The 21652-nt window shown below is 42.9% G+C and overlaps 1 protein-coding gene across 2 annotated transcripts in view; it reads right to left on the bottom strand.

Moving 5' to 3' along the window:
- atp2b3b (ATPase plasma membrane Ca2+ transporting 3b) overlaps positions 1 to 21423 on the bottom strand; it is a 60785-nt gene extending 39362 nt beyond the window's left edge. For both annotated transcript variants that reach the window (XM_042003340.1, XM_042003339.1), the window contains exons 1-5: positions 20783 to 21423; positions 14342 to 15180; positions 6288 to 6485; positions 3244 to 3501; positions 2033 to 2158 (exon numbers count right to left, since the gene is read on the bottom strand). In XM_042003340.1, the coding sequence (XP_041859274.1) occupies positions 2033 to 2158; positions 3244 to 3501; positions 6288 to 6485; positions 14342 to 14591 (832 nt within the window). In that variant the 5' untranslated portion in view covers positions 14592 to 15180; positions 20783 to 21423. The remainder of the gene's footprint in view (positions 1 to 2032; positions 2159 to 3243; positions 3502 to 6287; positions 6486 to 14341; positions 15181 to 20782) is intronic.
- Positions 21424 to 21652: the final 229 nt, after the last annotated feature.

The following is a 21652-nucleotide window of genomic DNA, read 5'->3' on the forward strand; positions in this document are numbered from 1 at the left end:
TAATAATCCAGGATGAGCAACATCTTCCAGGCCCAAAGCACACATTCTGCTTCCAGGTCAAGAACAAGGTGGAGTCAGCTCATAATTCAGCCTTGATTAGTGACTCTGGTCACCTAAAAGCCTAAATTTCCATCAATATTTCCACCAACGTCTGAGAGAAAAAGAAGAACCACTAAACTTTCCTAAAAACTGGCCTCTGAAGTTGTGGCAGAAGTTCAGTGAGGAGGATGTGTTTTCCCACCCTGGCCTGTTCGCCTGCACCTTCTGTTCTTTCCTTCTTCTTCTGACCAGCCTTCATCCAACCCACATCTCCCAGACGTCTCTGCCACCTCCTAACCTCCTAATCGTCTGCGAAGGTCTCATCCTATAGTCTTTGTTCAGGTTAATGCACCGATAAGCTGAATTAACAAACAAAAACATTTTCAAATAATCCCTGGTATATCAATCAATGACTTTTCATCCTTTTAATTGAACTCCAATGGATACTAATTGAACTAATAGGCACTAAAATGCTTATACAGTATATTGTATTTACAATGCTTTAATAATTGTCCTTTTTTATGGCAACCATGACCTCAGAGTCAGAATATTCCCTTCTGCCAGATCATTTACAAAGTTAATAATAAACAAAAAGTAGGAGAGTGATTCGTGTGACTCATAATGCTATTTTATAACATCGCATAGATTATTAAGTAAGGTTTTATATAAGACTAAAATCGGAATTGAAAAAATGGCACACTGTCAAAGTCTGCAATGCTGATAGCGTGCCACTCAACACCGACATGCCATAAATGGCTTTTCTGTCCATGCACGTTATGGGAATCTGCATCTACGATGGAAAGAAACACCCAGTCAGCACATCTCAAAGAAAATGAACCTTATAAAATGTCGAGAGCTTTGACCAGCCAAGCAGAGCATTAACACATACAAACTACAAGACCAACAAATATCCACCGTTTTAATGTTTTAATTTAAATTTTTATCTCGTAACTTAATGCTGCCAGCCATCTTTTTGTTTCTGAGTGGATTTTAAAAAGACTTCACGGTTGCCTGTTAAAGTTTTTCATCCTTCACAAAATGACACTAGTTCCCATTGATGGTTTCAGTGAAGCTGAGCATCAGAAAGGTTTGACTAAATCAGTGAAAATCCATAGAAATATCCTCAGTTTTAACAAAAAGTGACACTTTTAGCTGAAATTGGTTTTTATGTTGAGGTGAATTAACTGACTTTCTGAACCCCTGGTTGATTATACGAATCAGCTGTTTCTGCTTCTACAGAATAAACATGGTTGATGTCAAAATGAATAAACCTGCTCAGTTGAAATAAATTGCAATCAAAACTAGTTTTTTTTGTGTGTAAAAGTTTTTTTTTTTCCATCCAGCAAGTTTCCAGTTATCTGAAGGTCTTTATCATATTTTTGAAAAGTAAAAGCAAATAATATTTGTACCTGACAGTCTGCTTCTTTTAAAGCTTCGATTCACACAGATGTTCTTTTTTAAGTCTTGTGTGTACGATGTAGAGACATCTTGTGGCACAAGTTGTAAATTTCATTGCCCTCCACCCACTCCCAACGTGCTGCACGTGGATTCTGTTGTTTGTCCCTTTTGGGCTACTGTAGGAATATGGTTCTGCAACATGGCAGAGGGAGACGAGTCTGTGTTTATGTGGCTCATTCTGAAACAATAATGTTTAAACTCTATACATATGAGAGAAATGAGACAAGTTTAAGCACAAAATTGAGCCTTTTTTATTATTTACGTGAATACAAACAACATGAAGTGTGCTGCATTAATCTCTGCTGGCATGTAGCTGCCGTTCAGATGTTTTCCATTTTTAGCTTAATTGAAAAGTCTTCCATTTGTTCCACTGAAGCTGTCTGTCATGTAATTGCATTGTCTGGTGTGTCAGGAAGAGAAAGTTGCTCTAGGATGTAATCATAAAAGGACAGAGGGTCATGTTTACTGCACATATTATAAAGTGCTCCGAGGCCGAGAGACGATGCGAGCCACAACAGAGAATATGGAAACAAACCTGAGAGCAGCATGGGATCTTTATCCACAGATTTGCGTACGTGGTCAGACTCTCCTGTAAGCGAGCTCTCATCTATCTTCAGGTCGTTGCCTTGGACCAAGATGCCATCTGCAGGCAGCAGGTCCCCTGAACACAAGCATGCACAGATCGCTGGTGAACTCACTTTGCTGGGTGTCCCGTTTAGTTCAGGTCTTTTTTACATCATGTTGAGTAGTAAAACCAGGATGGACAGTCAATAAGGAAAATCAATAAACCTACGACATGTGGAGGGAATACTGGATTATGGAAAGATTCTGAGTTTTCCCTTTTTTCCTGCATAATAACACATTGTGACTTAACTTCTTTCAGTTTGGATAAATTTGTCTTAAAATCCAAAATGAGCGCTGCTCCATAATCATGTGGACTTTGGTTTGTTTTTTAGGCTTAAACCTTTTCCTCAGCAGTCAGACTCAGAGCGCTCTGGGTCTGAGTGGAAACACTGAAGAAAAATAAAATTAAAATCAGAAGCACTTTCTTTTTCTTGTCTGTCCAAAACAAGACTCTTTGTAAATTAAACTGTCTCAATGGAATTATCAGTATAAAAAAGGTTGAATAAAATAAAAATAAGAACCTTGCTGCATTTGTGAGATAACAGCTGGAAAACCAGGACCGGACCACGACCTGATGCTTTTACAAGTCCTTGTCCAAGTTTGATTTGGTAATGTAATGCCTGGTTCCACTTTGCACTTATTGTTGTCATGACAACTGCATGTTTTCACTTGTTTTGGTTTAGTTTTTCACATTTTACCTTCAGAAACTCTGAAAATCTCTACTGAATACGAGCAAACACGGGACACACAGAGGACTCGCTGCAGTCATCAAACATGCAAACGGCCGTTTTTAAATTTCATTCTTCATCGTCCCTCAACAAGCTCGTTTCCACCCGACTCAAGTCAGCAGTCCAGGGGAGTCACTTACTTTGATCACCATATCGTCACACGTTTATGTCACGGAGAATTTGTCGGGAATCGTAGAATTAATTACATAAATTTGAGGAGAGAGATAATTTGCATATTCACAGATGCCAGAATAACAAAAAAAGTCATTTTAAGCCTAATGGGATTCTTAAGTTAAAATGATTTAGCATTCAGTTCCCTTCAAGCACCTTGTTTTTCTACAATGAACTTTATTTAAAGATTTTAAAACTCTGACGAATCTGTGTGATTTCTTACCATACTTGACCTGAGCCATGTCCCCCACCACCATGTCAGCCACCGGGATCTGGATGACGTTTCCTTTCCGCACAACGGTGAACTTCTGCTCCTGCTCGATCCGACTCTGCAGACCCCGGAACTGCTTTTCTTTGGACCAGTCGTTAAAGGCCGTCACCAGGACGACACACACAACCGACAGCAAGATGGCGGCACCCTCGATCCAGCCAGCATCAGCTTCCCCTTCATCCTCTACTCCGCCCGCACCTTCCCCACACGCTGGAGAGAGGTGAAGGGATGGTGCATGCTGTGATCAAATCTCATCAATAAAACATGCACATCAAGGTAAGATGGAAAAAGGTGAGGAATAAATTCATGTAACAAACTATGTGAAGAATTTAAAACCACAACATGTTGTGCCTTTGACTTTAGACAGACGTATTTACAGTTTAACAGTGAAGAACATGTCTAATAACACAGTGAAATTCTAGTGCATCGCACCACTCAAGTTTGTCTTCACTGCTGTTATCAGTTTGCATTTTGAGGTTTCAAATGAAGCCGCAGTGGCTCATTTACAGCCAGTCAGCCTGCTTCCTCTGCCAGGAAAACAGCTCTACCCAGAACTTTTATCTGTTGCTTTGGTTGCTGTTGTTTCTTTTCATCACCCTAAAACCAAAAAGATGACATGATCACATCTCTGCATAAGAGTTCTTTATGAATGGGATGGGTTAATGATGGATAATCAGAGCAAACCTCTGACTTCTGGAGTCAGCTTCAAAAAGAAAAAAGCAACGGACTGAAAACCAGTCTGGTCTGCTTCCTTTCAGAAATAAAACCAGTAAACTGATAAAAACTGACTTACAAACACGTTTTACCAACCTGTAAGAAGACCTTGCAATAACTATATTATCTATTGTACATTATACTCTGTATCGTTTTACTTTATTTGATCTTATTTTTACTTCATTTCATCTTATTTACTTTACGTTGTATTTTGTCTTATTCATTATGATTGTTACAATTATTCCATTTTATTTTGTTTTGCGCTTACTGAAGGGCTTTGTATTTTCATTGCACTTGTTGCATTGACAATAAAGTTCTTTTCTATTCTATTCTATTCTATTCTATTCTATTCTATTCTATTCTATTCTATTGTCCCTCCCAACATTCCACATCCCAACTCTCGGTCAGGAGCCTGCTGTGTCGTATTTAATCGCAAAGCAATGGGAAGCATTTCCCAAGCTGCTAATGTAACAGCTGTGGCGTGTGTCACCATGGCAACTTGAAAAACATCATGGATTTTTACAATTAACTGCTTTATTGTGTATTTGAATGTTTAACTGCAATGTTTTCCTCGTTTAACCAAGTAGCAGGTACCAAAAAAGTTTAGTCAAGACCAGAAGTAAAAGCAAATGGCAAAAAGGAGGTGAATAGCAGCAGCCTCCAGGCTGGACTCGGACAGGTGTGTTTTTACCTGTGGGATGAAGACTGATGGAAAATAAGGACCTTATGTATTTAAAACCGACGTGAGGAGCTCCTGAGCCGCAGTGTGTTGGGAATGAGAAGGTGCTGGTTTTACTGCTTGTCATTTTTGCTACCTTGTCTCCGTGTAAGCTGAATGACTCTGCAGCATCCGCTCAGGACCTCTAGAACAGGTGAGATTTGGTTGTTATGGCTCTGCACCCTCATCATGTTATTGCAACTCAAGCCTTAATGCTTGTTTCAGCTTTCTCTCCTTCTCTTAACTCCTCTCACCTGCATTTCTTTTTCTTCCTACTGCATGGTCTTCCTTTATCACTCAGTCTTTGTCTTACCCCGGACCACCGGACACTGTAATCGTATGATGATTAATTATTTTCCTGTACAGCTGCTCTCATACAGGACAAAAACCCCACGCCCACTCATGATGGTAGCATCCTGGACTAGCACCTGTTCAGGTTTATATTAAATTTAGTGTTGAACAGACTGAGTCTTTGTATTTTTGTACGCTACCATAACCGTGTTTTTTCTGTCTCTGTCCTAACTGCAGCAGACCCAGAGAAACTTTTTAGCCCACTTCTGTTTTATTATTTAACTGTGCAGCTCTGCCACTGTGTTCACTGCGTTGTTATACTTTATTAACTTTTCTCAGGAATCCAGACACATTTGAGTTTAACCCAAATCCAGCGGCTACCTCTTTTTCTCCTGTGCTGTGTGAAATTGTAGCTGCCATGGCATGAGCACAACCTCACACCTGTTAGATGATTAACAACTAAAACATAGTTTTCAGTAAAGAAAAATAAATAGCTGCATCATATTTCTATGATGACCTCCACATATTAAATGAAAGCATGAGTGTATAAAAGGATGAGCCGTCATTAAAAACTCCTTTTATGTTTAGTTCATACACTTATTGCTTTTCCACTTTCTATGGACATTATTTGCAATGTTAAGAGATATTGGAAAGATGAGAAATGGGCCCTTTTTCCTGTTTACTTGAACACAGAATACTTTTAATCCCCTGAACTTGTGCAGTGAGTTTCTGCTCGGAGCCCCACTAGTGGGTAAAATTTACTTCTGCCTTTATTAAAACAAGTTTGCCCACCAAAGTGTTTCACTTGGAGACTCTAAAACTGCTCCTGTGAACAAACAGGGACACAATAGATCTGTTTTACTGGTCTGCACAGCAGCTGGCTGCTCACACCGTCAGTCCAGCTGAGTACGGCTAACTCCTGCAGTGCAGTCAATAATAATTAACATTTTTTCAGAGAGTAATGCTTTTCAGAACGTGTGGTTCACCACAGCTTTAAAGATGGATGTACACCTTCACTCTTCCAGTAATTCAGGGAGTTATTACAGCAGTTTAGTGTTTGGGAAAGAAAACCAACATTTAAAAATCCAGAAATTTCGGAAGTTTAGATGTAAAACCTGAATTTATTACACCTGTTATTCTTCCCTTTGTCTCTGATCATCACCTTTTCTCACAACCAACTTTGACCATAAATCACTGGTCATGTCATAATTTGGCCATGCTGCTTGCTTTTTCCTCACAAATCACCAAGTGCCCCCATCTTCCATGCTCTTACCTTCACTCTCTTTTCCAGGAGGCTGATAGAAGGAGAGGCCAAGCGAAATGATGGCAGCCGCCTCCAAGATGATGAGGGTGACGTCCTGTAGAGCCTCCCACACAAGTTCCAGGAAAGTCTTGGGCTTCTTTGGGGGAATAAAGTTGTGGCCGTATGCTTGATGCCGACGCTCCAAATCTGCCGGATCCCCACTGAGACCTGAAGAATAAGATAGTCGAAGAATCACAGTTGCAGATGTCATTTTGTAAAATTTATTGGCCTCATGAAAAAAGAAAGCAAATCTACAAACAGACATTCACATGAGTCACTTTGGTTTGAAATTACAGACAGTGTTTCATGAATTTGATCATCTAAAAGGTTCTGGATTCGCTATCATGCTCTGCAGCATGGCTAATCATTACACACGTGCACATCAGCAACAACACACCAACTAAAAACTTCTCTGCCTCGAAAATCATTAAGAGGTCAAACTCAAAGTTTCTGTTCCTCCTGAACGAGTTTCTGCCTGCAGCACATTCATCTTCACCCTCATCTCCCCTTCACCCTCACCCCTAAGTGATACAGTTTCCATGGTGACCAGGATATCAGGCCCAGGCCTTCCTGTGTCTAACAGGTTTCTGCCCAGCAACAGGTGATGTCAGTCTTCCAGTGTGGTAGGTTTCAAGCAGAGCGTTTCTTTTATTTTTAATTTTTTTTCTGATTGGCTGATGTGGAGGTGGTGAAGGGGGAGACACTGATCTGTGTGCTGTGGTTGGCTGAGACAGGTGCCTATCTTTGCATCCATTTGCCCGTGTTTGTGTGTGGGTGTGTGTGTATGGAGACGTCCTGATCCAATGTGCTTGCTGCAGGGAGTCATATGTAGCTCCCAGCGTTGCAGAGGAGCTGTGTGGCAATATGATGCTCAACAGGGTTCTGGCCACGGCGAGGCAGGGAGAGCCAGGCAGAGAGGAGGAAACAGGTGACCTTATGCTGAGTAATCATAGGAAGCTTTCATTTCCCCGTCCCCACCTCCATCATCCCTTCTTTCTTTTCTCCCTCCTCATCCTCTTCCACAGCCTCTCTCATCGGTTCTCCTCCTCCTTCTCCCTCTCTCTCTCAATCTCCCCTTGATGTGTCCTTGACAATGCGGCAAGCTGTTCGAGCTCTCCCTCCTCACCCCTTGGCTGCCTCCCCCCAAACACACACACACATACAGTCTCTCACTCCGTCTTTCTCTTGCTCATTTTTGTTCATCCTCAATTCTGTCTTTTCAATAAGGATATAATGGTCTCATTCTGCAGTGGTGGAGTATAGATATGTGTGTGAGAGAGATGGTCTCCGTCTCGGTTAGCTGCCGTCCTCCTCTGTGTATCATATTACAGATGATGTTCAACTGCATCATTATGTTTACATGTGTGGTGCTGCACATGGCCATATTCCTGATTCCAGCACTCACACAAAACAGAGGCTGCAGCTTTTGTCGCCGGCTGCCTGATATCTAGAGCAGAAAATAAACGTGGAGCTGTGACTTCCGAGCCATCCGTCTCTGCTTGGCAGATCGTTTTCCAGCAGGTTTCTACAGGGAGGACTCAGAACGGCGTCTCTATCTGTGCTTGTTGATTTGTCACGTCAGATGACTCCATAGGTAATTTGTGAAAGTCAGCACAGCTCAAAAGAAGACGCTGAAGTGCACGGAGACCAGAATTTGTGTGTGTTTGTATGTGTTGTTTGCCAACTATGCTTTGTAAGGACATCCTCAGATACATGACTCTGTGTGTGTTTGTGTTAGCTTTGTAGGGACCTGCTGCACTGATTCCTGACCAGCTCACAGGATCAAATTAGCAAGACTCAACACAGACTGACTGTAACTCAACACCCACCAGCCCTCTCACTCTTTCTCTCTCTCTCACACACACTTTGCAAACAGATGAACACACACTCTGATCTTGCTTCATTCATCCCCCTTTTCCTTGCTGCCCCCATCTCACGCTTCTCTGTCATCCTAATTTCTGTTGCTGACTTTCCGAGACAACTTCTCACCGCTGTTGTGTTGCTAAGTTACTAACTAGTTGAAGGAGTGGGTGTAGTGTTGCACCACACACCAACATGCAAGTGTGCACAGGTTTTGTAGACATACTTGTAAAGTACAACCCCAAATTATACCTGAAGCAGTCATTATTAATCTGAAATTGGCTTAATCAGAGAAGATTAATTGATTTTATTAGAGTCAATTAGCAAAATCAGTAACTTATTCAAAGCACACTTGTCACCATTTTTATGTGTTCCTATTGAACGCATAAATAAATTTTACAAATTCAGTCAATACACTGACGTAAATCAATAATTATCACACACTTTCACTGATTAACAGTTTAAACCAAAAAGACCTTTTAAAAGTCAGAGTCTCACATTACAGAAGCTTATCAGCCCATCGGTCCAACAGACAACGTCTCCTTTCATTACATAACAATCCAGCAAGTTAGCCAGTTTATTTAGAACCCAGAAAAAAACAGGCTCAGATTAATACAAGCAACCACCTTCAAGGTTATAAGGTTCAGTTTGCAGTCAGTGACTTCCGTCAGAGGCTACTTCAGGTTTGCTGCAACAAGGTCTGGTAGGTCTTTCCTACCAACAACCACAGCCTACATGGTTCCACCCTCAGGACCCTGCAGCACCAGTACAAGAGCACCCAGACTTCATGGTACTAGCTGGCTTCTGGTTGCACCTGTGAAGGTGGATAACACCTGTTCCTAAACTTTTAACTTCTGTTTATGTTTGAAAATAAACTCTTTACTTTTCTATGTTTTAATCATTACTCATCAATAATTTTATTCTGACCCAGCATGCTGAGTTGTGCTGCACATAATGACTCTTCATGACTTTTCTTATTATGATTTATTCATCATTTCTGCTAAAACAATATTATTTAGTTCAGGACTAATGAAGCAAGATTGAATATAACATCACTAAGCATAAAGTAGTTGATTCTTTTAGTTGATGTATTTATTGTAAATGTGTCCACAGCTGTGCTGCAGCAACTGACGCTGGAACTAAATCTAATATTAATGTCAATAGATACTCACTAGAATGTGGTCAGTTAAATAAAAGGGCTGAAGCACCTAAAGATAAACAGCTGGAAAAAAAAACAACTATCACCAATGCCACAAGAAAAAAAATGAATGCCACAAGATTCCATCACTAAAAGCTGCCATTAGTCAACTCCATCAAAAAGTAAATAAATTATTCAGTTTAACTGAGCTGTTTTTATACAGCTGAATGAAGACAGGTCATATGATGTGTAATAAGTGATCCAAACTGCAGGTACCACAGTGGTGGTGCAGACGAATCGCACACCAAAGGGCGAGCACAGAGCTGTGTTCGATGCTAACCGAGCGGGAGGCTGCCCTGATTGGTCTGCTCCGGCAGCCATCCAGGCTCCGCCCACCCCTCAACATGAACAGTACTGAAATTTATATAAAGGCGTTTTATTAGATGAAAAATGATTTTTAAACTATGTCGTGGGCATTTTTTTCTACTGTGGTGTTAACACGCTCCTAAAATCTCATCCTGATGATCTGGCTAACGCAGTCGACGGTGTTTCACATCAACGTACTTAAATCACAGATATTTCTATCTAATCTGAACCAAGCCAAGCTACTTTTAACTGAAGAACATGATGTTAAGCAGCTCTCTCTCACAGCACCGTGCCATGATCAACTGTGTTGCTCAGAAACCACCAACACAGCTGTTATTGCTGGACACTTTTATACAAATAATATAAGTGCATCAGGACAGTTACAGGCATATGTGGAAGTACAGAGCAACATTAAGTGGCTCATAAAAATAAAATTCCAGAGGAGAGCAAAAAGGTGTTAGTAAGACCTGGAACCTGAATCCTGGATGTTAAGGAAGACTGCACAGCAGATAGCCAGAGGAAAGCACTTGAAATGTTAGTTGGCTAACACAGCTGTGCTTTGCACCAACTGTTTCATCACTTGTGTACCGCAATGCCATCAAGTATTGAATGGCCCTTTGGTCCTGTTTGGTTGAGTATTGATCTACGCGTGTCGTGCAGTAAAACAAAGGGAGTGTCCATGATAGTAGAGCATTTTAGTTCCTTTTATTCCACAGGTGCTGATCCAAGCCAAGGTAGTACGGTCAGTCAGAACCGAACTGGTAATTCCAAACTAAATTAAATTACCACGACGACGGTAGAAAAACTGTGTGCCTTCCAGCTCAACCCAAACAAAACAGAGGTGAGCGGAAAAGGTGTGGCCTTTATAGGTTAAACAAGGGTGTCCACTACTGGCAGAAACAAAAAACACAAGCCACAAAACAGTTCAAAAATAAACCAAAATTCAGGCAAACAACGATTAATTACTTGGCCCATACAAGTATGATCTTTATCTTTTGTGGAGCTCCCACAACAGATTTTAATCACACATCTGCTAGTAAATGACGTTTGGCTGCAACTGGTTGTTTTGAAGTTGTATTCGTTCTCTAAGCTGTGACATACTGAAGTGTTTGTTACTGGCTAATGTGCGGTAAATGCAAAAATGTCAAGCTGCATATACTCGGACAAAGGACACGAGCAGGCCGGCTGCAGAATAAAAACAAGGCTTACAGACACAGTATACAGCTATGTCCGATTCTCCAGCACCTGTTCAACACCAGCCTGAGCCAGAAAAGAATCCCGGTGCTGTGGCAAACATCCTGCCTTGTTCCAGTGCCTAAAAAACCACAACCAGCTGAACCAAAAGACTACAGACCAGTCGCCCTGACATCTCACGTCATGAAAGTCCTGGAGAGACTCTTACTGGCTCACCTCAGCAAGCAGGTGAACACCTTTCAGGACCCATTACAGTTTGCATACCGTAATGGGCTTGGGGTTGAAGATGCAATCATATACCTGCTTCAGAGAGCCCACTCTCATCTGGACCAGTCAGGCAGCACTTTGAGGGTCATGTTCTTTGATTTCTCAAGTGCTTTTAATACGATTCAGCCTGCTCTGCTGTGTGAGAAGCTGCAGAAATTCCAGGTGGATCCCTCCACAACCACCTGGATTTACGACTACCTCACAAACAGACCACAGTTTGTGAGACTGAAAGGTTGTGTGTCTGAGATGGTGGTCAGCTGCACTGGAACACCACAAGGGACTGTACTTTCACCATTTCTATTCACGCTGTACACCTCAGACTTCCAGTACAACTCTGAGTTCTGTCATCTGCAGAAATACTCTGATGACTCAGCAGTTGTTGGGTGTATCAGTGATGGACAAGAAGCAGAGTACAGAGAACTGGTCGGTCAGTTTGTGAAATGGTGCGGTGACAATCATCTCATCTTGAATACCAAGAAAACAAAGGAGATGATTGTTGACTTCAGGAGGAACAAGAACACACATAGAAGTGTTTCCATCATGGGAGAGGAGGTGGAGGTGGTGGAGGAATACAAGTACCTTGGAGTTCAGCTGGACAACAGACTTGAGTGGAAAAGCAACACTGAGTACATTTACAAGAAAGGTCAGAGCAGACTCTACTTCTTAAGGAAGCTGAGATCTTTTAACGTCTGCACCAAAATGTTGCAAATGTTCTACAGGTCTGTTGTTGAAAGTGCAATCAGCTTTGCAGCAATCTGCTGGGGCAGCGGCATCAGAACCAGAGACTTGAAAAGAATTAACAAACTGATCAAGAAAGCCGGTTCTGTGCTTGGAGTAACTCTGGAGCCGCTGGAGTTGATCATCAAAAAAAGAATTCTGTACAAGCTGACGAAGATAATGGAAGATCCTTCACACCCTCTACACAACGCCGTGACGAAACAACAGAGTGTGTTCAGTGGGAGGCTTGTTCAAGTCCGATGCAAGACAGAGAGATACAGAAGATCCTTCCTTCCAGCAGCTATCAGGCTGAAGAACAAAGCCCTTAATTAATTAATGTGATTGTTTTACTTTACTAAAAAAAAAAAAAAAAAAAAAAAAAAAAAAAATTACTACTACTACAATATTGAATTTCCCTTTGGGATTAATAAAGTATTTTTCATTCATTCATTCATTCATTCATTCATACATTGTGATGGGCAGGGCCCCCTGTGACCATGTAATGTTACACCTCTGGCAACAGAGTCCAGTTTTTTAAACAGTTCATTTTAATTAATGCATTATTCATGTTTTGAGATCTGAGCTCTGCAGTTTATGATCATTTAGAGTCATTAATGTTTTTTCTATAATAGCAGAAGCAAAATGTCAATGATAAGATGACTCACTGGAGGTGAAGGAAGGTAAATTTCTTCTATTCAGCCTGTCGAACTCGGTCAAATAAAACAGGCTGTGCACTGAAACATCATGTTTGTACCATAATTTAAACTGGACCATCTTACAGGCTGGTAATCAGATAAACACAGACATCTGCATGTATGTCCTGAAATAACCAAGGTGACCGTATTCCAGTAGTTTATAGCACAAAATGCCACAATGTACCATATAAAGGCAGCTTGTCAAGAAATGGATAAATAAACATGAACTAGCTCATTTTGGAACAGTTGACTCATTCCAGAACCATAATGGTGATTCTAAACATGAACTAATTCAGTGTGAACTGAACTTGGACTGAACACTGACTGTCCATCAGCACCTGTCCAGCAGTTCACCTGAATTCTGTCCATTCTGAGATGAATGAGACCTGCTGCTGAAGACGTGTCCTGCAGGCCTGAACTGTCATGACCAGTCGGGTTTGTTATCGTCCAGATTTCCATCGTTCTTCACGACTTAATGTTTCTGTGTGCAGCTCAGGATGGGGACTGAATCAAGGTCAAGGGTCTATATAATCTGTTGGTTTTCCTGAACTATTCTGTTATTTATTGGGTTGTATGAATGCTGGATGACAATGAATTGGGTCGAAATGATTGGCTGTAAAGTGCCCTGAGATGACGTTGTTGTCAATTGACGCTATACAAATAAAGTTTAAATTACTTTGAACTTATTACTGAAACCGTTTTTGTTTCAACCTTCTGCTTCTATTGTCTTAGTTCTGCTCTTATTTTGTTTTTTGTTTTCATAAAACTCCTTCTTCTTATGCCTCATTGCCATGTTCTGTTTCTGGTTGGCCTTTCTTCCGGTTTTATATTTTAATAGCTTGATCCCTTGTGATTCTCTTTTTTTTCTATTTCCTGTCCTCGTTACTCACTTGGTCTGAGTTTGTTGTTTAATGCCACATATCGACCGTGCATTTGTCACTAATCTCCTCACTGTTTCTTTCCTTTGATCAGTGTATGATCCACCCTGATGCTGTCAGCTCTGTCCATTCTGGGGATGTTTTGAGTGTTTTTGTTCCTGCAGTAGATCTGGCTCCTGATGTTTCTTGATGTCTTTCAGATTTGGAGTTCTGTCCCAGTGCATCATCTTCTGTTAGTTTTATAAGTTTTATTAAAAATGTATTTAGTTAATCATCCAGCCTCCAGAGAAGACATAAAACACTAAGGTACCGGGGTGGTATCTTACCCTGTACGTGTACTATTGGAGATTGTAGTTAATCCAGCAGAAGCGCATTTTTCCTTCATTCAACCATTTATTGATTTACTCTACCAGCTTTCCATTCATCCATCCACTATAATCCCGTCATGCACTCATCAACCAGTCCATCCAACCGTACTCTCTTTGCACGCAGCCCAGCCAAAAACTGCCTTCCATAGCCAGGATTACACTCCATGAGTAAAATGTGTTTTTACCTTTTAAAAGAGAGCTTTCATTTCATCTGTCCTTCTGAGTTGTGTTGCACTGGAGTGAAGGCAAATTCAGACAATTTGATGTGCAATAACACATGAATAAAATAAAATTAATAGTGTTTTTAGTTTATGTTTTAACTCAATGTTGTTTGAGCCAAATGATGAGACTGATTCTTTAATAAAAAACATAGTTTGTAGCAAGCTAATGCATCATTCTGCCTTCCATTCACCTCTTCATCCATTTACTCATCCAACTAACCATTCCACCACCATCTGTGCTCTCAGCAGTACAACTACCTAGCTATGTTCTGCTCTCTCATTCATCCATTCAACCATTTGTTTGCTCCACGGCTGCTCACCTTCAGTGGTGCTGGACTGTAGTCTCTGGCAGAGTCCCTCTGTGTCTCCGTAGCTGTCCTGGATCTTTTGCAGGGCATCAGCCCCTCGGAGCTCCATCAGCTCCCTGAGCTCCATCACCGTGACCCCAAAGTCTCCCCCTGCATGGCTGCCATCTGCCCTTCTTCCTCCTCCGCCCCCACCTCGAGTCCCTTTGGGATAAAATTCCACAGCGCTGTTTGCCATTTCCCCCATCGTGGCTGTTGTTGACATGTCAGGTAGTCTTGTCCTTTGTCTCGGTCCTCCTGTGTCTCCGTTGTTGTCTCAGCTCCTCTTTCTTTTGGCTGGTGACAGGTCACTCATGTGCGCTGAAGGACTTTCTTTAAAAACAAGTTACTGAAATGATGCACCCAAACCCCTTTTTTAAATATAAGGGAAACTAAGGGGCTTTGGTTATGTGTGTTTATTTTCTTTTCTTGCTTTTTGCGTGTGTGTGTGTGTGTCAGACTGTCTTGGCCTAACCTCCCACTGCTTTAAACCTCCATAACAGAGGGAGGTGGGGGAGGAGGGTGAGGGGGATGAAGGACAGCGAGCAGGAGCACTTCAGAAGCGTGACGTCTGAATGAATCCAGCTTTCTTTTCCTTTCTCTCCCGTGCGACTCCACTCTTTCCTCGTTTCTGTCCCCCTCCCTCCGGGGTCACGGCCAGTCCATGGATGGACGGACGGGCTGGCAGACGTACGGACGGGGATGAAGAGATGACGGACAGGCAGAGAGAGGGGCGAGCAAGGCGAAGGCAGCTGATAAATCCAAGGCAGGAAGCAGATCCAGTTTAGAGGTAGCTACTGGTGCACCACCAGGACCTAAGAGAGAGCAGAGGGAGGGCAGAAACATTACCACTCTGTTGTATTGATCTCACACCACCATTACATCAAAATCATTTCTGAGAGAGAGGCGAGGCTGGCTACTGTTGTGACACTAAAAATAATCCATAAAAGCTTCCATCTTGTTCTGAATAAATACAAAATTGGTACAAACATGATACTTTTCTTAGCCATGAAGCGCGCTTGCACCAGTCACTGCATGTGATATTCAAACCTGCACTCATTGATTTTTCAGAAGCACCACAACAAGGCGTAAACACAACTCTGATATTTTATCTCTGGATATGGGAGCAGCAACACATGCAGACAGCAACATCACCAGCTGGTTTTTACCACAACATGACTGAAGTTTCATTTTCCCTCCAATGGAAAAGTTTGCCCCCCAGTCATTGAAAGCTCAGGTCTGAAAAGCCCAACCAGGTGTGTAATCATGTGTAATCTGTGACTGGATGAGTAACGCAGCATAATTTAATCAATAAAATAAAACATCTATCATAAGCAGTCAAATCTTTGCTTTTTTTATAGTTTTTTTTTACTTTTTAACTGCTGATGAGAGCAGCAACAGAGAACCAAAACTGAAAGATCAGAACAAGCACTAAAAGCTAAAACTGGTCTTTTTTTTTTTTTTTTTTTGGTCTTTAAAAGCTGGCAGGATGCAGCAGGGTTAAATAAACTGTGTGTTCATGACTTCGTATGAACAATTTTAAATGTTTTCTAATATAAAAACAAAGTTCCATGCAGTCAAGATGATTTATGCTCATCAAGCCAACTGTTTGAATCTATTTTCACACGTTTAAGTACAAACCATCCGGAAAGTCTTCGGGTCCCTGAGATCACGTGATCAGGGTCTTCGGGTCCCTGAGATCATGTGATCAGGGTCTTCGGGTCCCTGAGATCACGTGATCAGGGTCTTCGGGTCCCTGAGATCATGTGATCAGGGTCTTCGGGTCCCTGAGATCACGTGATCAGGGTCTTCGGGTCCCTGAGATCACGTGATCAGGGTCTTCGGGTCCCTGAGATCACGTGATCAGGGTCTTCGGGTCCCTGAGATCACGTGATCAGGGTCTTCGGGTCCCTGAGATCTTACTGCAGTCTCTTTTAAAAAGAGGCTAAAAACGCGTCTTTTTAAACTGACATTTTTGCTTAATTTAATATTTTTTGTGTTTCCTGAGTTGTTTTGTGTTTTATTGTGAAGCACTTTGTGATTTCTATCTTGAAAGGTGCTTTATAAATAAGAATTTACTTACTTGAGCTAACGTCCTTGAACCAGCGTACGAGTAAAGCAAGGGAATGGATTTATTGATGACAGTATGACCTGTACAGTATATCTGTACAGTCCCCTTTCAGCTTGTTAGTGTTCAGATTTTCTAACAAAAACGTCAGACTGAACCAAATGACTGAAAACAGATGAACCAGGTCACGGGCTGAATTTGTAGGTCTGTACAGTTCTTCTGTATAATTTTGTATTTGGTTTTTACAAGTTGCTGTCTGTATATCAGATTGTTTTGTTGCTTCTGGGTCAAAGACAGCATCAAGAACTATGAAAGAGGGACTAAACTGGGCCATCCTCATACCGATGTGACAAATCTAGTTTTGGTCAGACTAAGCTAATCATGTCATTTTTATTAAACATCATGTAAATGCTTATCCTGCATTTATATGACGTTATCTGACTGATTACAGCCACTTTAAACAACACAAAATTCACAATACTGCTTCAAGAAGCTCCATAAATCAAACTCTGAGCGAGTGAGTCATCAGCTGGGCCGATGCTGCAGTTTTAACCTCCGTGGTCCCAACCCCACCTAAATGTAATGGACTCATGCTCCAACTCTTCACCAAGTTTAGTAAAATTCTGTAGTTTTTGCATCATGTTGTTCACAAACGTCAGCGATCACATCTGCTCGGGCAGAAAGCAACCTCAGGAATCCTGTGACCTTGTGTTGTTTCATCTCTCAGCCTTTCTCTGTTCTGACCACCGCTCCAGAACCCCACGCCTCCTCAGTTTGAGCCTAACCCTGCTGCTCGTGAGCTGTTTTACTAAAACCTGGACAGAGAATACAGTTTGTGGCTGGGGTCTGCCAGCAATCAATAACGTGTCAGTATTTATAAATGAATGAAAACTAGACATTACACCTAGATTTACCCAAAGTCCAGCAATGAAGAAAAGACTTTACATGTTAAAACCAGAGCAGGGTGAACTCAGAGGACTGCTTTCCTATCACAGATTTTACGTTTGTGCTCTTCTTCCAGCAGCACGGCAGCGTCTGTGGGAATGCATGTAGATCTGAGCTAAGAAAACACATCAGCCAGAGTAAAAGTCTGGTCCTCTGATGTGTGTTTAATAGCCTTTGGATAACACAGGAGCTCACAGGAAGACAGCAAACTATGACAAACTGTCATAGGAGGACACATTTGTTGTTGGTTTAGGGCTTTTTTTTAATCGATATTAAGAGAAATAAAGATTGCTACCTGGCTGCTGCTTTGGGTTTACCCAACTTAGGTTGCAGCAAACCAAACAAGTGCTGACACACAAACACCAACAATGCCCAGACGCATCCACATGCCACCCAGTTGTGATTAATTCACCTTCAATTTGTTCAGTCTAATAAGAATCTTGTGAGACCTGAAGAGGGAAATGTCCTGAAGTGAGTTGCTCTCATTGGATCTCCAGAAAAAAAACTATTTCTTAATCTGAATTAACATTTCAATCCATCTCTAGAACCGATTTAATTAAAATAAACCTGAGACCGATAGTGCGCCGCTCGAACAGAAACTTGTTTCCTTCAGCTTCATCCCACGTGAGCAATTAGCTTCAGCTGTAAATATTCTCAACATCACACATGACACAACATTTCCCTATCAGAGTATTTTACATAAGGATGAGCAGAAAAAACAGAGCAGAAGCTCATCATTAATTCCTTTTCTCCTCCCTCCTCTCCACTCTTCACTCTCCCTCAGCTCCCTCTGCCTCTTGCATCTTCTCCCTCCTCTTCCTCTTCCTCTCTACCCTGCCATGCTTCTATCCTGACTGAGAGTGTTAGTTTATGACTGAGTCACCCTGCTCCGGCTTCCTTTGAAGCTTCCTCTTGCTCTTCATCTTTTTCTTATTTGCTTGTTTTATCTGTCTGTTTAAGAATTCAAATCAGATTTTTTCTTTCATTGCTCATTATTACTTCACCTTCCTCTTTCTCCCCTCTTCCTGTCTTGACTCCCTCATTCGCTGCTCTCCTTGTCTATCTGCTTCCTGCTATTGCAATCATTTATTTACTCAGTCGCACATTTGCTTTCCAGCTCGATCTCTAACTCACTGATTCTGTCTGATTTTATAACGCTCACAAATAAAAAACACTGCTCGGTGCATCCTCCCAAATACTGCAAGTAAGTCTGGGTCTGTCTTTCTGTTTGTCTCCGAGCTTTGATGTGTACAGTGCACGTGAGCATGAGTGCACACATGTGAGCCTGCATTACAAATAATTCAAAATGATAAAATAAATGGTTATTCAATGTATCACGCATTCCTAACTCACACAAACCTTTAGCCACAGGATGCAAGCATCACAAATGGACAATGAACACAAAGACACTGCCACTCATGCCCAGAGACATCAATTATATGATCTCTGTCCTGACACACACAAATGTGTCATGCACAATAAAATAAGAGCGAGAGGGAGAGAGAGAAAGGGCTGTCCTGGCTGTGTGTTTGAACATGAAAAGAGTCAGACAAAAGGTCAAAGCAATCCTCAGCAGCCTGCCCATTTATTCTGAATGCTAGCGCCGCTTGTTCGCACACTGTCCCTCTGAGGGTCCCAGTAATTTGGTTATTTATTTATTTCCTTTTTAAGAGAAAGTGGCCACTCTTTTTCCCTCGGGTATTTTCTCTTTATCGCGGCAGCAAGAAGGTTGAGAATGGCACAAAGACGAAAAGACACAGAGGAGATGCTCCTCACGGGATTTGATTCTAGGCCAGCAGGGCCGAGGTATGCTTTGTTACTCTGTGTGTGTTGGTGTGTGTGTGTGTGTGTTTATATGTGTGTGTCAGTTTGGGCCACCAAAGCCACATATACACACATCTGAGCACACGTGACTGCACAAGTTTGTGAGCAGCAGTGTGTTCCTGTCATCTGAGGTGAGTGCATCCTCATTGCGTGTGTGAACACATCAGTATTTAATCTCCTCGTGTTCGCTGGCGAGCCTGCGGTCCACCTGTGCACCTGCAGTCCTAATTTCCAACAGGCATTTGAAGGGTCACCTCTGGCAGGGTCCTTGTATTTGGGCTGCTGAATGCCAATGTTGGCATGGCGCCAGTCACAAACTTCAATATTACCCAGTGGGACTAGCACACTTAGAATTCAACACAGTCCCTGGCTGAAGCCACTAAAGGTCGGCCACCGACAGGACAGCTACACATCTGCATTACTGTAGAGACAGCAGCTGGATGAGGAGGAGGGTGGTGAGAGAGAGAGAGAGAGAGAGAGAGAGAGAGAGAGAGAGAGAGAGAGAGAGAGAGAGAGAGAGAAAGAAAGAAAGAAAGAAAGAAATTAGCCAGAATAACATGAACTGATCCTTAAAGTGTCCCATGTTCTCCCCCCTAGAGACACTATGCAACTCCACGCAAAGCTGCACACACACACACACACACACACACACACACACACACACACACACACACACACACACACACACACTCCTCATTCCTGCCAACAACATGGTGCACGTCTGTGCAGGAACTGTCCAACGCAACAGGGTTTCCCACATAAAACGACCTTTGCTGGTCACCTTCAGACGTGCCTGAGCTTCATCCCGCTCCTCATCCTCAACACGTTCAGCAACAAGAGGAGGTCGCGCTGAAAGCTGCGCGAGCTCCAGTTTGGACCCAAGAAGCAGAGAAGAGAGGAAGTGTTCCCACAGTGGTGCGCCACTTGCCTCCCGTATGTCCCTCCGCAAGGTTACCGGCCCGGCCGCCGCGGGCCTCTCAGCCAAACTCACACCCTCCCCGCGCCGGGCAGCGCGTGAAGGTCCCTCCGGCCACGGATCATTACCAGATCAAAGCGACACCCCCGCAGCTCAGCGCTGCAGGTGCGATGCGCCGTAACCGAGACAAACAACGCAACTGATACCCAACAGCCTATAGCCAACTCACACCCGGGAAAACCAAGACGGGAGAACAGCGCGTGCCTCTGGGTGAAAATGCTGGATCGCAGTCGTTCATCAGCTGAGACAAGACACGGAGGGATGGATGGACAGGTGGATGGAAGGATGGACATGTATCATTAGTCTCAAACTCACGCGCGTGCAAACACATTCACGTGTACACGCATTCACGCGCACACTTCCTCATAATGTCATAGCGCTGTTTGCCAGGTTATTATGGTATGCACTACTGTACGGGCTGTTATATTAGCTGTGTGAGGCCTGGGATGAGAACATCAGGCCATGCAGACTCTGCAAGTCCATCAAAAAACTCCTAGAACCTCATTACTGAATCACAGCGCGAGCAACATATTCCCTATTAAGCAGAGGCGCTCGGGGTAAATAACAGTCACGCACGAGGGCATGTACGGACTCACAGACTCACCGTGCAGGCCGAGCTCAAGGACATCAGCATCAGCGCGCGGGCGGGGAGGCAGAATCCCCGTTAATCTGCGTGTGCGTGGAGCGGAGAATGTCCCAGACCGGATGAGAGGATACAGGAGGGGAGCGGGGCGGCGGTAGCTCCGGTTGCCAGGAGTCCGAAGGAGTGGAGGGATGAAAGACGACGACGGTGCTGATGAATATTCCGCTCCGCGCGGTCACCTGATGGTTGGTCGGCGGAGTTCTGCGGCGGTTGAAGAGAGAGAGAGGGCGAGAGAGAGAGAGAGAGAGAGAGAGAGAGAGAGAGAGAGAGAGGATGCGCCGGGTTGAGGGAGGGGGGACAGTCCGTGCGCCTGGACGCGGAGGGCTGATCCCGGCTGTGGCAGCTGCTAATTTGGCCTGAATTTGGTGAAGTGGTAAGTTACAGGGAGAAAAAGAAAAGAAAACGCTGCGGTGAGAGAAGCTCATGCGACATCTTTGGTGGAGGAGGAGGAGGGGTTGAGCCGCTGCTACAGCTCGCGCGCGCAAGAGCTCGGTCGCAGCATCCACGAGAGGGGATTGAGAGCTGCTCTAACCTGCGTCACCCCCACCTACTCGTCTGCGTGATGACGACAGCAGCGCACGCTTTTGGTGGAGAGCAGCCTACTATCAGTTGGCATCCGACCTAAGTGATCTTTTATTAAATATGCTAAAAGAAATATGTAATACATTCATTTTACCAACTACAATGAAGCAAGGAGTCATCACCCTAATTCCCAAGCCTGGTAAAAACTCCAAATTAATTGACAATCTCCGACCCATAACTCTCCTTAATAACGATTACAAACTGCTGACTCATATTTTTGCAAACAGACTTAGATTGGGGATTGAGGAC

Source organism: Melanotaenia boesemani, chromosome 13, assembly GCF_017639745.1.
Source record: "Melanotaenia boesemani isolate fMelBoe1 chromosome 13, fMelBoe1.pri, whole genome shotgun sequence".
NCBI classification, from domain to species: Eukaryota; Metazoa; Chordata; class Actinopteri; order Atheriniformes; family Melanotaeniidae; genus Melanotaenia; species Melanotaenia boesemani.